This window comes from Seriola dumerili, unplaced genomic scaffold, assembly GCF_002260705.1.
Source record: "Seriola dumerili isolate Sdu_G_001 unplaced genomic scaffold, Sdu_1.0 BDQW01000169.1, whole genome shotgun sequence".
Lineage (NCBI taxonomy): Eukaryota > Metazoa > Chordata > Actinopteri > Carangiformes > Carangidae > Seriola > Seriola dumerili.
The window spans coordinates 4,939,576-4,956,496 of record NW_019174424.1 but is presented as its reverse complement, the minus strand read 5'-3'; the positions used below and the strand labels follow the sequence as shown (position 1 = coordinate 4,956,496).

The 16,921-nt window shown below is 42.4% G+C and overlaps 3 protein-coding genes across 6 annotated transcripts; 2 read left to right on the top strand and 1 right to left on the bottom strand.

The window, feature by feature from the left end:
* Positions 1-735: 735 nt before the first annotated feature.
* LOC111227053 (epsin-3-like) lies at positions 736-10,628 on the top strand. 3 transcript variants are annotated; one of them, XM_022752428.1, is made up of 11 exons: positions 736-994; positions 3,135-3,881; positions 5,960-6,078; positions 6,766-6,843; positions 7,334-7,423; positions 8,034-8,117; positions 8,435-8,564; positions 8,746-8,913; positions 9,023-9,121; positions 9,237-9,473; positions 10,319-10,628. In XM_022752428.1, exons 2-11 carry the CDS (start codon positions 3,296-3,298, stop codon positions 10,612-10,614), a joined length of 1,887 nt encoding a protein of 628 aa, XP_022608149.1. In that variant the 5' UTR covers positions 736-994; positions 3,135-3,295; the 3' UTR covers positions 10,615-10,628. The 3 variants fall into 3 exon arrangements, with proteins under 3 accessions (XP_022608149.1, XP_022608148.1, XP_022608151.1); XM_022752427.1 differs by having other exon boundaries at positions 3,132-3,881; XM_022752430.1 differs by lacking the exon at positions 6,766-6,843 and having other exon boundaries at positions 3,132-3,881.
* A 1,416-nt stretch (positions 10,629-12,044) lies between these two features.
* Positions 12,045-13,690, bottom strand: arl16 (ADP ribosylation factor like GTPase 16). 2 transcript variants are annotated; one of them, XM_022752431.1, is made up of 5 exons: positions 13,541-13,690; positions 12,811-12,866; positions 12,590-12,706; positions 12,377-12,492; positions 12,045-12,229 (listed from the first exon to the last, which is right to left on the bottom strand). In XM_022752431.1, exons 1-5 carry the CDS (start codon positions 13,656-13,658, stop codon positions 12,064-12,066), a joined length of 573 nt encoding a protein of 190 aa, XP_022608152.1. In that variant the 5' UTR covers positions 13,659-13,690; the 3' UTR covers positions 12,045-12,063. The 2 variants fall into 2 exon arrangements, with proteins under 2 accessions (XP_022608152.1, XP_022608153.1); XM_022752432.1 differs by having other exon boundaries at positions 12,811-12,864; positions 13,487-13,555.
* A 129-nt stretch (positions 13,691-13,819) lies between these two features.
* On the top strand, positions 13,820-16,714 carry LOC111227052 (ketosamine-3-kinase-like). The gene is made up of 6 exons (XM_022752426.1): positions 13,820-14,107; positions 14,366-14,517; positions 14,674-14,765; positions 14,941-15,023; positions 15,178-15,300; positions 15,408-16,714. The coding sequence occupies exons 1-6, from the start codon at positions 13,967-13,969 to the stop codon at positions 15,744-15,746; spliced, it is 930 nt and encodes a 309-aa protein (XP_022608147.1). The 5' UTR covers positions 13,820-13,966; the 3' UTR covers positions 15,747-16,714.
* Positions 16,715-16,921: the final 207 nt, after the last annotated feature.

Genomic DNA, 16,921 nt, shown 5'->3' with positions numbered 1-16,921 from the left:
ATAAATAAGTAAAGAGCAGAGATGCAATGATGAAGCTGCTGAAAAGGAAATGTGGTTCTTTGTGGTATCCCTCTGGGATAACGTGCACGTTCACTCACTCTGCAGGACATTGTTACAGCATAGCCTTTCTACTATAGCTCTATGGGAAATTACAGAGTTTGGGTTGACTTTAAACCCATGTTATCATATTTTATGCTATTTATTTAGTGCAAAACTGTGATGTCACTAGATTTGTCTGCCTGTGGGGTGTGTGTAGTTCCTCTAATGTTTAGCTATTATATTACTTGCACGGGGGTGACTGTTGCACAGTGGTCTCATGAAATGTAATATAGGATCACTGTTGTTCTTTAGGATATGAAATAGTGTATTAGCAGATTTGTTTGAACCATAGCACGCTGTGCTGCTATGCCTGTGTCTCTGCCTACACCACATACTGCATAATTATTTTGTTTTGTTCCTATACAGTATAATCCTGTGTGTGTGTGTGTGTGTGTGTGTGTGTGTGTGTGTGTGTGTGTGTGTGTGTGTGTGTGCTCTGATCACCTGCTCCCAGTCAGCACACACAGATGCTTTTCTATCAGGCAGTGAAAGGGTTAAGTCTGACTCTGCATGCACTGAGCAGGCCTCCCTCCCTCCCTCCCTCCCTCTCTCTCTCTCTCTCCCCCTCTCTCNCCCTTCCCCATCCATTTTTTTGGTTGTGTGTTTTTTTTTTTTCAGTGGAGAGGGGGGGGTGGCTCTGCCATCTGCAAACCCAGCGGTTGGATCTGTGATATGCACACACAACTTAGTTTGATAACAAATCGGCACCGCCTCGTTTTACTTCTGGATTCATTCTAAGAACACACGGTGCTCCGCGGTGTTTTCAATCTCTTCCTACACCAGTTCTTTTCCCCTGTCCGAAAGCTCCGGGACATGCCGAGTCGCGGAGGCGTTTCTCCTTCCACCCGAAGCCTCCCCTAACTTGGGATCCCACGGAAGGCGCTATGTCATGAAGGTAAGAGCGAAAGTGGAAGCAGCGAACCGGGTCGTTGGGATTTAGCGTTTACTCTCTCGGGATTTATTTCTGTCGAGCTTTTTAACTTTTAAACTCGGGAACTGCTAGCTGAGTCACGGTCACATACTTCACCTACCGGATCGTCCCATTTGACGCAACATGCACGATAATGATGGGCCGAGTCGTCCCGGTTTAGGACAAAAAATAAAAGAGGACATGTTAGAGAAATAAGTTGAATCTAGACCCCCTGCTTTCTTTCATTCAGCGGCTGACCGTTCTCTACACACATCTGTAGGGGACACAGTTAAACATACCTGGGCGAATAATGGAGGCCTGATCTGGGTGCAGTTCTCACTTTGCTTCCTATATGCAGAGATAGTGTTAGGAAATGATCTTGCACAGATATCAGAGCAAGAATATATGTTTAACAGATGAATTGAATCCTCCATAGTATATTTCAGAGTGCTCTAAGAATCTAGAGAAATGTGCCACCAAGTCAAGGTCACAATTCATTCTGTGTGAGGGATTTCTATTTCCTCAGGAAAGAGAGTGAGGGAGTGTGTTTGATAGAGAGAGTATTCATGTGTGTTAGGGTGCTGCCTCTCCCAACACAGTACTGTAAGTCTGATTTATGTGATAGTAATGTGTTACTCTTTCATCAAGGTGCCGGATGTGTCACAAAATGAGTTTTATCTTCACTACGGGTGTTAGTAGCACAGTAATGGGGGCATTTCAGGATTGGATCAGAAATCTTGCCACAGGGAGAATTTAATTTCCACCCAAACTCTTTGATCTTCCTGTTACAGCGCTGCTCTCTCTCTGTCATTAGCTGCGTTCAAGCCTCTTCCTCTGCCCTGCTGACTTTTCATTTACGGAATAGTTCCAGGAAAGTGTCCCGTAACTGACTTTTTAGTTATTCCCCACACACAGTCTGCATCTGAGTAATCCCAGGAATCAGGAAGCAGCGGGAGATAATGGGACTAACTGGCCCACCACTGGTCGCCACTTGAGATTTAACCTGTGGTCAGCTGGGCCACAAACATTTTGACTCTCAGACTACCACTTAATAGTCTATTTGCAGCCCTCTTACAGCACAGGAAGCTTTCTCACAGTGTATCAGATATTTCAGGCAAACCTACTGCAGTCTTTCTATGCACAGTGCGAGCACTCAGCCTGTTGAGATGTTTAAAGAGTGTTTAACCTAAAAAATATTTTTAGTTGGTTTCATTACAGTATCACCGCTATACATTAGCAATCTTTCATCTGTCGTAAAGCAGTTTTATTGTATTCAATATTTCACTGCCTCAAGGGATCAATAAACCATTTTACAGCACATCTCTCCTCTCACGCCCCTTTTTGATATTTTGGAAATGCTTACTCATGATGGAGCATTTGACTCTTAAGTGAAGGAGAGCTTAGTTATTGGCTCACTTCCCTGACAACATAGGACAAAACAGTTCAATGTCCAACATCTTGTCTAATGCTTTATATCTTTAATTATTAAAGCAAAATAAAAAAAAAAACTAAACAGGAAACTATTGGTCAATTCTGGTGGAGCACTGTGTGCGTATTTGTGTAGGAGTTCAGCTGTTTTCTTACAGTTTTGTGAGTCTTCAAATGCTTTGAAGCCCGTGTTGCTGCTGTTGTGGTGATGTAATCAGGTCAGAAAAATAGGAGAGATGGAGCCCCTCCCGTCTCTGATAACACCGATTTCTACATGGGCAGGGTGGGTTGTAGTTCCTGGGTCTGAAACCAATATGTGCTTTTCAGGGAAGAAGAAATTATTCTTTTTGCGAAATTGAAAGTATGACAAAGCGGACGAGCTGTTCATTGCTTACTTAGGAGCAATGCACTGTATGCTCTCACTCAGATCTCTTCAAGTTGTTAAACAGAGCCCAGTTGTTGTGTTTCAAATCAGAGGAGGTGCTGAGTTGTTCCTCTTTCATTCCAAAAACAGTTACTGATTGAACAAAAACATGTGAGAGTGCAGGTGTAGTCACTAGTAATGGCAAAGAGTGGAAGTAACAACATTGAGGATGTTGTGTGTTTGTTATATGAGAGAACGTTCTGTCCATTAATGTTTTACTCAAGAATAATAAAACCTTTCTGTACATCTGATTTGTGCGTCCCTCTACAGCAGGAACACACTTGTGGACATCACTGAAATCGCTGAGAGGAGGACGACTTCACTCCGTTGAACTGATCTCTAACGGGCCACCTTGCCTAAGACGACACAGCGGGCTGGCCTGCTGCTGTTAGACTTCTGTTATCTTTTGCCACCTGTAAAACACCACCGCCATCATGCAGACCTCATCGCTGCGCCGCCAGATGAAAAACATGGTCAACAACTACACAGAGGCTGAGATCAAGGTCCGAGAGGCCACCTCCAACGACCACTGGGGGCCTCCCAGCTCGCTCATGTCTGAGATCGCAGACCTTACCTTCAATGTTGTGGCTTTCGCTGAGGTTATGGGTATGATCTGGAAGCGGCTCAATGACCATGGTAAAAACTGGCGCCATGTTTATAAGGCACTGACCCTGCTGGACTACCTGATCAAAACGGGCTCCGAGCGCGTGGCCCAGGAGTGCCGGGAGAACATACACACCATCCAGACACTGAGAGACTTCCAGTACATAGATCGGGATGGACGTGACCAGGGTATCAATGTCCGAGAGAAGGCCAAGCAGCTGGTGGCTCTGCTGAGGGATGAGGAAAAGCTGAAGCGGGAGAGGAGCCAGGCACTGAAGACCAAGACGCGTATGGCTGGGGTCACCAGCAGCTTAAGCTCTGGATCCTTGCCTCCTCCTTACCCAGGTCAACGCACAAGTTCGGCAGGGGTCTATGGGGAGGATATGAGGAGGTGCAGAAGCTCACCATCCTCTCACTGTGAGTAGCATCGCAGGACAGCTAACTGATGTGCACTTGATACACCAGTTATGAAACACAAGCACTGCCGTCTCCAAATTTATCTTGCGTTCCTCAAAGTACACAATGATCTGAAAGATACCTGAATATTTCCTGCGGCATGTGACGTGTCATTTGTAAGGGACACTCACATGACAGGTCATGAGTTTACTTGGTCACGTGTTTATCAGATATATTCAAATGAGGTCTTATGGATGATGACAGCAACAGAATAACAGGGTTGACTTCTCAGTTCATCAGTCACCTCCAGATTTTCATCAAGATTTTCCATTTGATGACAGAAAAAGGGAACATTTATGGAGACACTGTCAGTTATATATTTCTACTCTCTGTCCAGTTTTTAAGATGTGAACATCAATCCGACATAAGTGCTATTTTAAAACCAACATTCAAGCCTTGATAAGTATTAATTGCTTGTTCTTTGTGCTTTAATAGAACGTGTTTTGACCTCTACTGTCAGTTGAATATCTGCATTCCGCTCATTCTCCCGTTTACAGTCATGTCAGCTAAACTGGATTTACAAAAGAGAGGAGGCCCCTGTTTGGGCATGTTTCAGTCTAATGTGAAACCACAACTGGATACCATGTTTACTTGTGGTCACACTGTCTATTCTACTACTCCAATGATCAGGTGGTTAGGTGCTGAGATAATAGAGGAGCTAAGTGATCCCTGTGTGAGTGTGTAGGCGATTATCACATCTGAAAACCTATTGTGGAAAAGCATCAAGTTAGCTGCGTGTAGCGTTTGTAAATGTGGTGTGAGGGGTGTGTGTAGCATATATTTTGGCACTTTGGTGGTCTGTGTGGTGTTTATTATAAAAGGTGTTAGTCAGTAGCAGAGCGGTGGCCTCATGAAGGCCCCGGTTATTCTCTTATACTTTCATGTCTGTGGTTTCTTTGATAGTGTAAACAGAGTTATGCCCACAGGCTGTATCTGACTGTTTTATTACCACGAATTCCCTTTTTCACCAATACATTTTCCACTTCACAGATGTTTCTTGCATACTTTTCTGGGCTGGAATGTGCGCCAGCGGAAACATGTGGCCATTTACAACCTCCAAGTTCTTGATCTGGGGTTCAGTGATGCTACAATACAAGCACGCCTTGTAATACACAGAAAAAAAACATGAATACAGCTGATAACTGGATTTCATGCTGGAAAACCACAACAGTTTCACACTCTTATGATCATAGCAAGTCATTAAAATCACTTGATATTTATCTCAATAGGAACGGTTTACTGTATGACAAAGAATGAGTAATCTGCAGGTGTGCTGCAGGTGTTAAAATACTTGAAAGGTGAGTTATTGTGTAAGCGTGTGAACAACACCACAGCTTCTTGTTCTGCTCTGGGTGATTTTAAAAGGGGAAAAAAAAGAAAAGGAGAATAGTGGTGGTCTACTGGAGATTCCTGGACACCAGCGCATGGTTGAAGAGTTGGTGCTGATGGATGGCATGGGTGTCGGCCAGGATGGTTGGCAGCAGCTAATTGGCAGCAAGCATTCCAGCTGAGACAGGGGATATTGAGGAGCAGCATAGTGGAAACGATTGGTTTCTGAGACCTGACTTCGCCAACGTGTGGCCTCCTGCACTATTTTAGCCCCATGACCCACAGCCTGGCACCCAGACTGGTATACTGCCAAGCCCCACCACCCCCACCCCAAACCATGGACCTGAATCCTACCCGGAGGATTTGGGGTAATAAGGTGGGCCCCACTCCAACCCATCCATTCCTCTCCCCCTCCACCACCCTAACTCTCCACACAGGCGCACCATTGTTCTCAGTGCAGGCAGAGTTAGGCAGACCGTGGCAAGCAATGCCAGCAAAGGCCCTAAACAACAGGCAATGGAAAAAAATTAACATGCAACAACAGTGCCAGCTCTTTCTCGACGTTAAAAATCAGTCTTAAAGTGTTTCTTTCTTTGCTTCCCATCTCCTTCAGCCTCTGTTTCCATCTGTTAACGTTTCTGTCTACATCCTTCTGCTCCCCCTTCCTCAGTAAACACCCAATTCCCTCCGCTCTTCCTCTGTCTCTGTAGCCTCCTCTTCCTCTCCTCGCCTTGCTCCTGACATGGAGCAAGCTCGGCCCGCAACCAGCGGAGAGGAGGAGCTGCAGCTGCAGCTGGCCCTGGCTATGAGCCGAGAAGAAAGTGAAAAGGTACCTCTAACTGGGATCTCACACACACACACACACACACACACAGAACAAACCTCTTGTCCTTATAGCACATGCGCCTGACAGAAAGAGGCTCCTTAGCTGCCCTGCTGCTGACATGTTATGTTGTAATTCTGCAGTAAGTCATTAAAGGCCTCTCACACACATGCTTGGACACTGTCAGTCATGGTGGTGAAGGGCTCCTGCTGCCTCTACCACGCCACCGTTTCCCAGAACCTTTCACAGAAAGTGATACCATCAACTCTGTCTCTGATGTGCTCAATAATGGCACTTTGACCAATCAGTGCGAGCGGTGCTCTAGAGTGAGGACACTGTGAGTGAAATAGTGAGAAGCCAGACAGGATGTGTGCATTGATCCACTCCTGAGCACACACAGCCTGCCCTAGTCTCCATGGCAAGGGCAGCCGTTGCCCTCTGTCACTTCTGCTCAGTTATTATGGAAACACATTATCATGCGTAGCAGTTTCCACCTCTGTAATCAAAGAAATCAGCTTTGATTTTGATGATCAAATTGAGATCTATAGTATATATTAAATTCTACTCTCCTCTTTTGAATCAGTGCAAATCATTGTATTCTTTCAATAATTTCTCAATGAATCACTTCAACAAGCGTGATTTTACCTTTCCCTTTGATTAGTCTTCCCCCTAATCCTTCCTGCTTGACCTTAGCCACCTCCCCCTGTGGACATTGATGAACAGACCCAGCTGCAGATCGCTATGAGCCTCAGCAAGGAGGAGGCACAAAAGGTACAAGTACACTGGGACAAGGGATGATCCTTCCTCTGCATCCTTTACCCTGTAGCACATCTCCTGTCGGTCTCTGCACTAAAACCAATGTCACGGCCCAGTTTTTGTCCTTCTGGGAAACAACATGCATGAACTACTCACTGTCTCTCCTCTCTAGATTTGATCCATGCCCCCCACCCATACACACACACACTTTTAAACAGCAAAAGGACGTGCGACTTTTTCCAGAGCCTAATCACTTCATCCTTCTGTTTCACTAACCACTAGATCTCTCCTCTTAGTCCAGTGGTAGGAGATACCCCTCTCAGCCACTGTGACCTCTTCTGGTGTGGTGTCATGAAAGGGCAAAGGGTTTGACGGACCCCATTACTCTGCTTGGGACACCTGTAGAATTGCATGCAATGGACTGCGATGATGTCCAAGAGATATTTCCACTTTTATTGACCAAATATTGATTCTGCAATTCTCTCCCCGGTTAACACCCGCGCAGCCAGTCCAGCGTGCACCTGCCACACTGGATATGGATGAGGAAACTCAGCTCCAGTTAGCCCTGAGCCTGAGCAAGGAAGAGCACCAACAGGTAGGGTTGCTTGGGGTCACCAAAACTGGGGTCACTGACTTCTCACCATGGCCACATCAAGTTATAGTTTGCATGGATGTAGTGTGTTCCCACCTTACCCTTATTGGCCTTTTCATGTAGTAGGGACTCATCTTCTATGTTCCCTCATATTTACTTTTTCTTGATGATTACTTCCCACTATAAAATGTTTAACTTATTTCCACACTTGCTCCCTTTTTTTTTTTTTTAAAGTTGTATATACAGTATATCACTGTTGTATTATATCAGACAACCATTGTACCCCACCTTTCTCTCGTTCTCTTCCTGTCTCACTCTGTCTCTTTGTCTTTTCCCTCCCTTTTTTTCTCTCGCACTGTGTCAGTAAACCGTAGCACAATAGAACCGCTCTGTTAGAGAGCACGGTGATGCTCTCATCTCTTTGACTGGAGAATATTCTGGTCTGAGCATATTGCACACATCTATCTGTGGGTCATATGTTGCCCCGGAAAAAAAAATACACGCTAGCACTTGTGCCCGTGTGAGTCATAAATGTATTATGATGTGACAATATGTGAATTTTGCCGGAAGCTGTCAGACCCAAAGGCAACCATGTGACTGTATCTGTCGACAGGAACAACTCAGTCGCCAAGGAGACGAGTCGATGCTCCAGAAAGCTTTGGAGGAAAGCAAACGTCAGATGGAGTCTAAAGGCGGGGTATGAAATATTGGGGTATGGAATATCTCAATGGGGGGGTGATGAGGTATAAACATACATTTGAGAATATGCATTTATCGCCCAAGAATCACAACCAAACCAGCTGTAATGCTTTATGATGATGATGAGAGTTATTGGGTCTGATCAGGTTTCATAGCTCAACCCTCAGTTATGCTGTAAAGATTTCAAGCCTGTTTGTTTCTAAAAGTCATAAATAAGTCAAGTTAGCTATTATGTTGTCATCAAGGATAAGAGTCAGCAAGTGCTGAAGCAATGTAATGAACTGTCGCTGCTTTCTTTCTTGTTGATGTGGACAGACCGCCTTCATGGACCTGGTAGATGTTTTTGCAGTGTCCTCAGATCTGCCTTCTGGTGATAGTCGATGGAATAATGCTGCACAACAGGCAGCAGCTCAACTGGGGGGAACAGACCCCTGGGACTCCCTGGGTGAGCCTTGAGTTATTTTACTGTGACCAAAGCAGGAGTGTTTAAGCACCAAGTGTGAATAATATGTAGTAAACTGTTCATTCTTTGTGGACAGAGGCAGACTGCTCAATGATACAATTTGTTCTGCTCACATGCAATGGTAAGCATCCTCTCTCTATACATCTGCTCTCTGTAAATAAAGAAGGCAGCACTAACACCTCAAGAGGAGATGCTTCGTGGATGGTCCCACCACCATCCAACAGTCCTCCCCCGCCATGGGAGCCCCCCGCTGAACCCTGGGACGGCCAGCCGAACAATGTCTCTAACCTCAATGCCACTGGCCGTGTGTGGGCTTTCCCTGCAAATACAGGTGAGTCTGTGATGTGCATGCACTAATACAGCTCAGCCGAAGACAAACAGGAGATACTTGAAATTAAATATGTCACATTAATTAAATTATATTGATTTTTATTTTGTAGCCTCCTCAAGAGTCGATCCATTCTCAGCCCCCCTATCAGAGAGAACAACAGCCGATGGAGCTGTCAGGGAACCTTTTCCCCGAACTGGAAGCCCCTCTGGTAAACAAAACATCCTCTTACTTTTTCTCTCTCTTGCTCTTTTCTCATTCTCTGACAGTGGCTCTGTGTATCCCACATACATTTAATCTCAGAAATCTTTTTTTTCTACTGTCAGATGGAGATCTGTTTGATGAGGCCATGGATGGAGGTCAGATGAACGTCAACGGACGAGGGGAGGGCAGTCCTGAGCTCTTTGACCTGTCACATCTTGGGGAAAGCCTGGCTGCCCCCAGCCCTCGTACATGCCGGACGCCTGAGTCCTTCCTGGGCCCCACAGCAGCGTCCTTGGTAAACCTGGACAGCTTGATCCCAGTGAATCCCCCAGCCAAGACCAAGAACCCCTTTTTATCAGGTATTAATTGTATTACTGTCCACCATGTACTGATGTATGTCACACTTGTACTCCATAAATTAATTCCTAGCTTCCATATAGCCACTCTATTTCTGTATGGAATAAAAATCTACTTGCAGAGAAATGAATGGTAATACAGTTGCAACTAGAATGGCACTCAGTAGAGCGCATCCCTCTGCCAAGTTCAAACATTCTTACATGTCTGTCTCGCTCTTAGAAAAATAAAAGGAAAAAGGAAGACGCCTGAGACGTCAGCATTATACAATTCATACAGCTCGTCTCATTGCTATGTCGCAACCATTATTGTTAGTGTGTAATTATATTAGTTGCATGTTGAATGAAAATCTGATGTAAGCATTCCTAAATGCTGCTGGTGCCAAATGCACTGTTGCTTACTATAAATAAGTACAGCTCTGTGTGTAATGCAGATTCAGTATTTTCTTCAACCAGGTCCAGATTACTATCTGGATCTCCACTAAATTGTTCAAACTCATAGATATCAACTACATAAATATGTCAATTTTTGTAAAATCAAGATCCATACATTATTTCCTGAGAAACTGACAAAAACCTTGATAAATCTCACAATGTTAAGGAATGTGATTACAAAATTGCTGGATATGCACCAAAATTGAATTGCTTGAATTGAATCCATTACAAAAATCACATGATCTTCTCTCCTTGCCACTGTAGTGCCATGTTAGATTCACATAAAAAAAAAAAAACATCAAGCGAGCTAAATGTTAACAGTGTTTGATTCATCAGGTTCTAAACCCAGTCTCAGGAAAGATAAATCTAATTTGAATAACTTAATACTCTTCTGTTTTATGTTTGTTTCTTTCCAGGCCTGAGTGCTCCTTCAGCCACCAATCCATTCCAAACTGACCAGCCCAAACTAACTCTGAATCAAATGGGCTCCGGCTCCACCTCTTTGGCTCCTCACAGCACTACTCTTCCATACAGTGCCTCCTTGCCTCTGCCCATGAGCCACCAGCCTGCCAGCCTCCCTTCGTCACTTACTCACCCCACCCAGCCTGGCCTGGACCTGCCGGGGAACCTCCCTGAGCCCTTGTTGCCCTTCTCTTCAGCCAGTACTCAGGGATCACAGGCTGCACAGAGCAGTCAGAACCCTTTCTTATGAGGACCAACTAAACTGGAGAGAAATATCTTAGTAAAAGGGGAATGCTATTAGGTTATGCTCTTGAAATATCTCTAACCGCAGACCGAACTGTAGCCCCAAGGACTTGTATGAAAACCTTATTCTTAGTTGTTTTTATATTGTGGTATAATACAATAACCCTTAGATTGATGCAAGCTGATTCTGTTCTTCACTATAACATTCTGTCCTGCTCCTCCGGTCATAAAAGCTGTAACAGGGTATAAAAGAGATAACACCTTTATATCATGACATTTGTGTCATGTAAAACTTCTTACAGCCATAACCTATTGCTAATGTAATTCAGATACAAACCTACATAAAAGCACAGTTTGATAATATTTTGTTGTCTCTATACAGCCATAATAACCAGGCAAATGTGTTACAGCTTTGCAGTTAGTCAACAAGTCTGCTCACTCAACTGTTTGTATGATTGGCTTTGCTGGCTCGTGCTTCTGTCATATACTCTGCCTCCTGAAAAAAAAGAGGTTTCTTATAACTGGCAACTTTCTTAAAGACATGTCCAGCTCTTGAAATGTAACTGCATCAAACAATATCAATAACTTTGTGGCCGTTTCTGTGCACCCAGAATTGATGAGAGAATTTCGTGTATAAACAATTTTACTATGGTGATATGAATTACTGGGGTTAAGTGACCGAAATTCTAGTTTGGGAGGACTGTATGTGCTTCAAAATTCACTATAAGCAAGGCAACATTAGAAAACGTATGAATCATGAGTTTTATTCATTGCTTGTGAAGCACTGACTCTCATCAAATATAAGGGTATTATTACAACACTGCTTCATTCCTCAGTTGATTTTATTGCTTTGCATTTTCTCATTTCCCTTTATATCAATATATTTGATATGAAATCATAACAAAACAGGCACACGCCCAGGAGCAATTTCAATATTTGTTGTGCACCTTATGCCCCCTGCTGGAAGTAATTTATTACTACAATGCTGCATGCCTTTACAGCAACCGATGTTACAACATTTGTTCTTGACACTTTACTAGTTGTTAAAACTAGTCATGAATTCCTGCAATTCACTGTTTGTCTATTTGGAATTTATTTAGTAAAAGTGACCAGTAGATGCAGATAAGACCTACAGTAGTGTTGATTTAATAAATGTTAAAATGACCTACCTCACAAACATCCCATCCTGCCATGATATCACTAATACATCACCTCCCCTATTTTTCCTAATGAGGAGTCACCATATTTTATATGGTACTCAAGATACAACAGTTTCTCTTGTCATGTCTTGCCATTTTTTCAGTGAGTCCAACACTAAGCACATAATTACATCCTCTTACAACTGGTGTGTAAACCGTCTTTGCACACTCAGGATACTGACATCTTTTGCCAAAAGGCTTGAAACCATTTTTCAAACAGAGCAGTGTCACTTTTTCAGGAACAAGCATATGATGGATCACTTGACTGTGATGGACTCTAGCCAACTGAGCACCTCCTGAAGTCCCTGTCCAGATCGGGCACTGAGTTCCAGTGTTGTGATTGGCTGAGTAGCAGATGCAATGATGTCATCCATTCTGAACAGTGACTTTATCTCTATAAGACTCATAGTGCAGGGCACGTCCCTGGAAAAGGGTGGAATAAAAACAAAAATAAGAAAATACATAATGGCAAGAACGACAGAATTATGAGATTGGATACATGCTGTGTTGAACCTGCTGACTCACATCTTGCATGTATGGCAAGTGAATGTAGGGATTGGTGAGTGTTACCTCTTGTTGAAGAGAATAAGCACAGAGGCACTGCGCAGAGGCTCAGCAGAGAGTACTGACAGCAGCTGGATACAGGAGGAGGATACCTGAGCGATGTTGGCTGAGTCCACCATAAACTATAAAAAAGAAAAAGCATTCAGTCAAATAATTCCAACAGCCAATCTATTCCCTTCCATCTAATGTTGCAGATGCAGTATGTATACAAAAACATACAATGACAGAGGAGCAGTCTTTGAAGTAACTGGGCCATATAGGGCCCATGCAGCCTCCCAGCTCTCTCACTGTCACCTTCTTCTTCTTCAGTGTCAGGTCTGTCAGGTTGGTTCCTACCTGTGCAGATTTAAAGAGGTAAGATGCATTACATGGATGGACCGTCACATCAAAACAGAGCCTTCAAATACTCTGTAGTAAAACTATCTTTCATTATCACTTACTGTAGGCAGAGTAGAAGGAGGTGACCCTAGTTCACCTAATCCATGTAAACTGATCTGTAAACAAAATCAGTTAGGAAAAAAAATCTATGGGAGCCATTGCTGTGAGTTAAACTTGCTAAGCTGAACTTAAAATGAGCTCAATACACTATTTATAGTTATACATTATACAGTATAAAGGGACATTTTATTGTAATCCGTTTTTCTGAGAGTATGTAATTTAGAACACCATGTGAAATAATATTTTAATCAGCTTTATTTTACTTTAGTGTCATATCACTTATATACTTCATGTGACTGTCCACAAGGGTTGCCTTGCAAATGCAAATGTACTCAAATTGGTGCAAAATTATGAGGGTGTCAACCGATATTGGTGGTGGTTGTTTCAACAGCACCAAAAACTGCAGCTCCCAAAATGATTATACTGTTGAATGAACACCACTTTAGTTTTAGCACAAACATTATAGCCTAAATTTATTGCTGAACTATTGTATTAGCCTGCTTTAGTTTTAGCTAGGCGTTTGTGATAAACTGACAACTGAGTGAATAATATATATTGTACTTAGCAACCTGGTATTTATTGCTTATATAAGTATTAACGTTGTTTACACCTACTACAACAGCTCACCAAGCTAAATTAGCTAAATTTAAGATACAAAACACTTTCAGTTCACAATACTTTTATACTTTTTCTAGCTCTAGTTCAAAACATTCAGCTGAGAACAAAGGATATTTTGTAGACGTTTCAGCAACAACGTTTTCCCAACGCCAGTTGCTCCAAGAAGCAAACACGTTTCATTTCTGGTCATTTTGGTTTCCCAGAAGCAGAATAGCAAAGCCCGTGATTGCATGTAGCCGAGGTAGCCGCCAGACTTGGCACCATGGCGACGCTCGAACGACGGTGGTACGTCGCAGTGATAGGACGAAGTAGACATCAATCATTCCACTCTTGTTTCTGATTGGTTATCGACACACCCACGTGAACACAGCGGAAGAAAAACAAGATCAACGCCATAAAAAGGGTAATCACTGGTCCATACGAGTCGACAGAAAACATCGAAAACGCCCTCCGCAAACCTCTGACTTCGCAGTTACATCGCGTTGTCGGAATTAGCTGACACCGCTGTATCTCTACAAGAATTGATTTGGGGAAATAACCATGGAAGCAAAGTTAAAGAAAGAGTTGGGAACAACCATGCTGAAGTCAACTGGTTACTCAGGAGGTGGATGTATCAGCGAGGGCCAGAGTTATGATACTGACTCTGGGAGAGTGTTTGTGAAGATAAACCACAAAAGCGAGGTATTTTACAGTTATTATGTTTTGCATTAATCATTTAAGTTATTACAATGACATATATGTTGGTTGATGTCTGGATCACTATATGTGCTATTAGTCTCAATGGAAAAGCACAACAGTGAATTGGATTTGCTACACCCTCAGAAGGCAACTGAACTTTGTGCACACATTGTGAGATGGAGAAGAGTCTAATTATTATTTATTTCGTGAACATGCAAACTACATGCTCACGACACCAAATCCCATTTTTGTTTTTTTCAGGCCAAATTGATGTTTGATGGGGAGATGGCCAGTTTAGATGCCATTTTAAAGACAGAAACTGTTAAAGTCCCCAAGCCTGTGAAGGTGATTGAGCTTGACACAGGCGGATGTTTATTTGTGATGGAGCATCTGGACATGAGAGGTCTTAGCAAGTAAGAGCTCTCATACAATTTGTTTAGTACTGTATCAATATCATTAGCATGGTACACAAGTTAGACTGGAGGGCAATTTGAAAATATAGCAGACTATAGTCTAGGTCTATTTGTTTTTTTTTCATGAAATCCTTTATTTCTAAATCCAATGTGTAGGCACTCAAAGCGCCTAGGAGAGCAGCTGGCTGATCTGCATCTTCACAACAAGAGACAGTTGGAAAAATTCAATAAAGAGCAGCAGATAGTGGGTAATTCACCTTCATTACACTTCAGTACATGCAAATATAGACAAATGTACACAAAAATCCTCTATCCTTTTGCCATTGCATGATTGAATACCAATAAACTCTCAAATTTTATTGGGGAGTATAAATTGCTGGTCATTCAGATTAAGCATTGTATAACATTTTCTGTGGTACACAGGAAAAGGAGCTGGCCAGTCGGAGGTGGCTGTTGTTGAAAAATTTGGCTTCGGTGTAACAACATGCTGTGGATATCTACCACAGGTAAAAATAAATACTATTGTATCTGTATACTAGGTGAGACTGGACTGTATTGTAGTCTCTAATATGTAGTACATATGAAGTGCATATATATGGTCTCAAGTCTCTTACATTCATCCTTAACAGTATCACTGCAGACTTCCTTTTTTCTCCCCAGAAAAATGAGTGGCAGGATGACTGGGTGACATTTTACTCCCAGCAGAGGCTGCAGCATCAGCTTAACATGGTGGAGAAATCTAATGGAGACAGGGAGGCCAGAGAACTATGGGCTAAGCTACAGGTGCACCCTGCCTTTGCCCCCCATCAGAAACAAAACTTTACACACGTCTTTATGATTGTATAAATAACCTGACAGTGCAACTTACATATTTTGTCTCTCATTTACAGCTGAAGATCCCACAGTTTTTCACAGATGTGGAAATTGTCCCTGCTCTCCTCCATGGAGATTTATGGGGAGGCAACGTGGCAGAGTGTGCAGATGGGCCAGTCATCTTTGACCCTGCTTCCTTCTATGGCCATTCAGAGTTTGAGCTGGGTATTGCAGGGATGTTTGGTGGCTTCAACAGCTCTTTTTACTCTGCTTACCATGAAAAGATTCCTAAAGCTCCAGGCTTTGAAAAGAGAAACCAGCTTTACCAACTTTTCCACTATCTGAATCACTGGAACCACTTTGGTGGTGGCTACAGAGGCTCCTCAATAAGCATTATGAAGAACCTACTGAAATAACTGCACTCCCAGTCACTTGTAGAAAGCTTCACAAGTCTTAAACGCAAATCAAGTATTTGATGGATGCTAATCTGACCAAAACTAGTGTGGCTAATTGTTGAATAACACTTTAACATTGAAATGTCTGCTATACTGTGTATTAAATACAGAATCCACATCCAAAATTAATTCTGCCATGACTGCTACACCTACACCAACTCGCTTTCAAAATTATAGAAAAGCAGAATCTATACCTTTTGGTCATCTACAATCAAACATAAACCACAACATGCATTCCTATATACAAGAGGAAGGACTTACCACACACCAAACAATTTTTTTTCATTTTCTGCAAGTGTGAGGGGCAATATAATTTTCTTTATCATTCTCACTTGTCAGTTGGAAGAACAAATACCAAGAAGTTTTAAGTTGCTATTCTGTGTTATGCTGCAAAACCTTCTGATTCTTATGCATTACCTGTTTGACCAGCACCTAATTGAATTATAGTACTGTGCAAATAACATTAGATTTTTTCAGTGAATGCAATACTATATTCTTTATCTACGTTGTAGTAGCCTTACTGTTGATATCATACAGACTAACACACTACATACAAAAACAAAATGTTTCTGTATTGTAATGGATCATTGCAATATTTGCTATCCACTGTTTAACCAACAATAAATCCTGAGATGATCCAAAGTGTTTTCCTGACCTGCTGTAATTGGTATCTATCCAGTTTGAAAACGGTAGTGAATCAAACTATTTGTTAAAATATACTCTGAACTAATATACTCTAGGCTAGGCCTGGTCTTGCTCACCTGCCTATCACCTTTTATTTCTTGCACAACTGACTTGATGCAGTATTTATGTTGAACCAACTGTTTATTATTGTCAATGTAATTTAATGTCTTTGACGTGTTCATGATGCCTGCTGCAAACCAAATTTCCTTCGGGATAATAATAATAAAGTTGAAGTTGAAGTTGAACTTGCTGTCAGGTTTTGATGCAACCATTGACTCTAGAGATGTTTTGTATTTGTTTTGATGCTTAATTTCATCTGTATTTTTTCCAAACATTTTTTAACTTAACTTGAATTAACAGAGAGTGGCACAGGCCATGCTATGAGGCCAACGATTTACAAAGCAAGACAAGTTTATTCATGTACTGCACCTTTCAAACAGAGGCAATTCCAA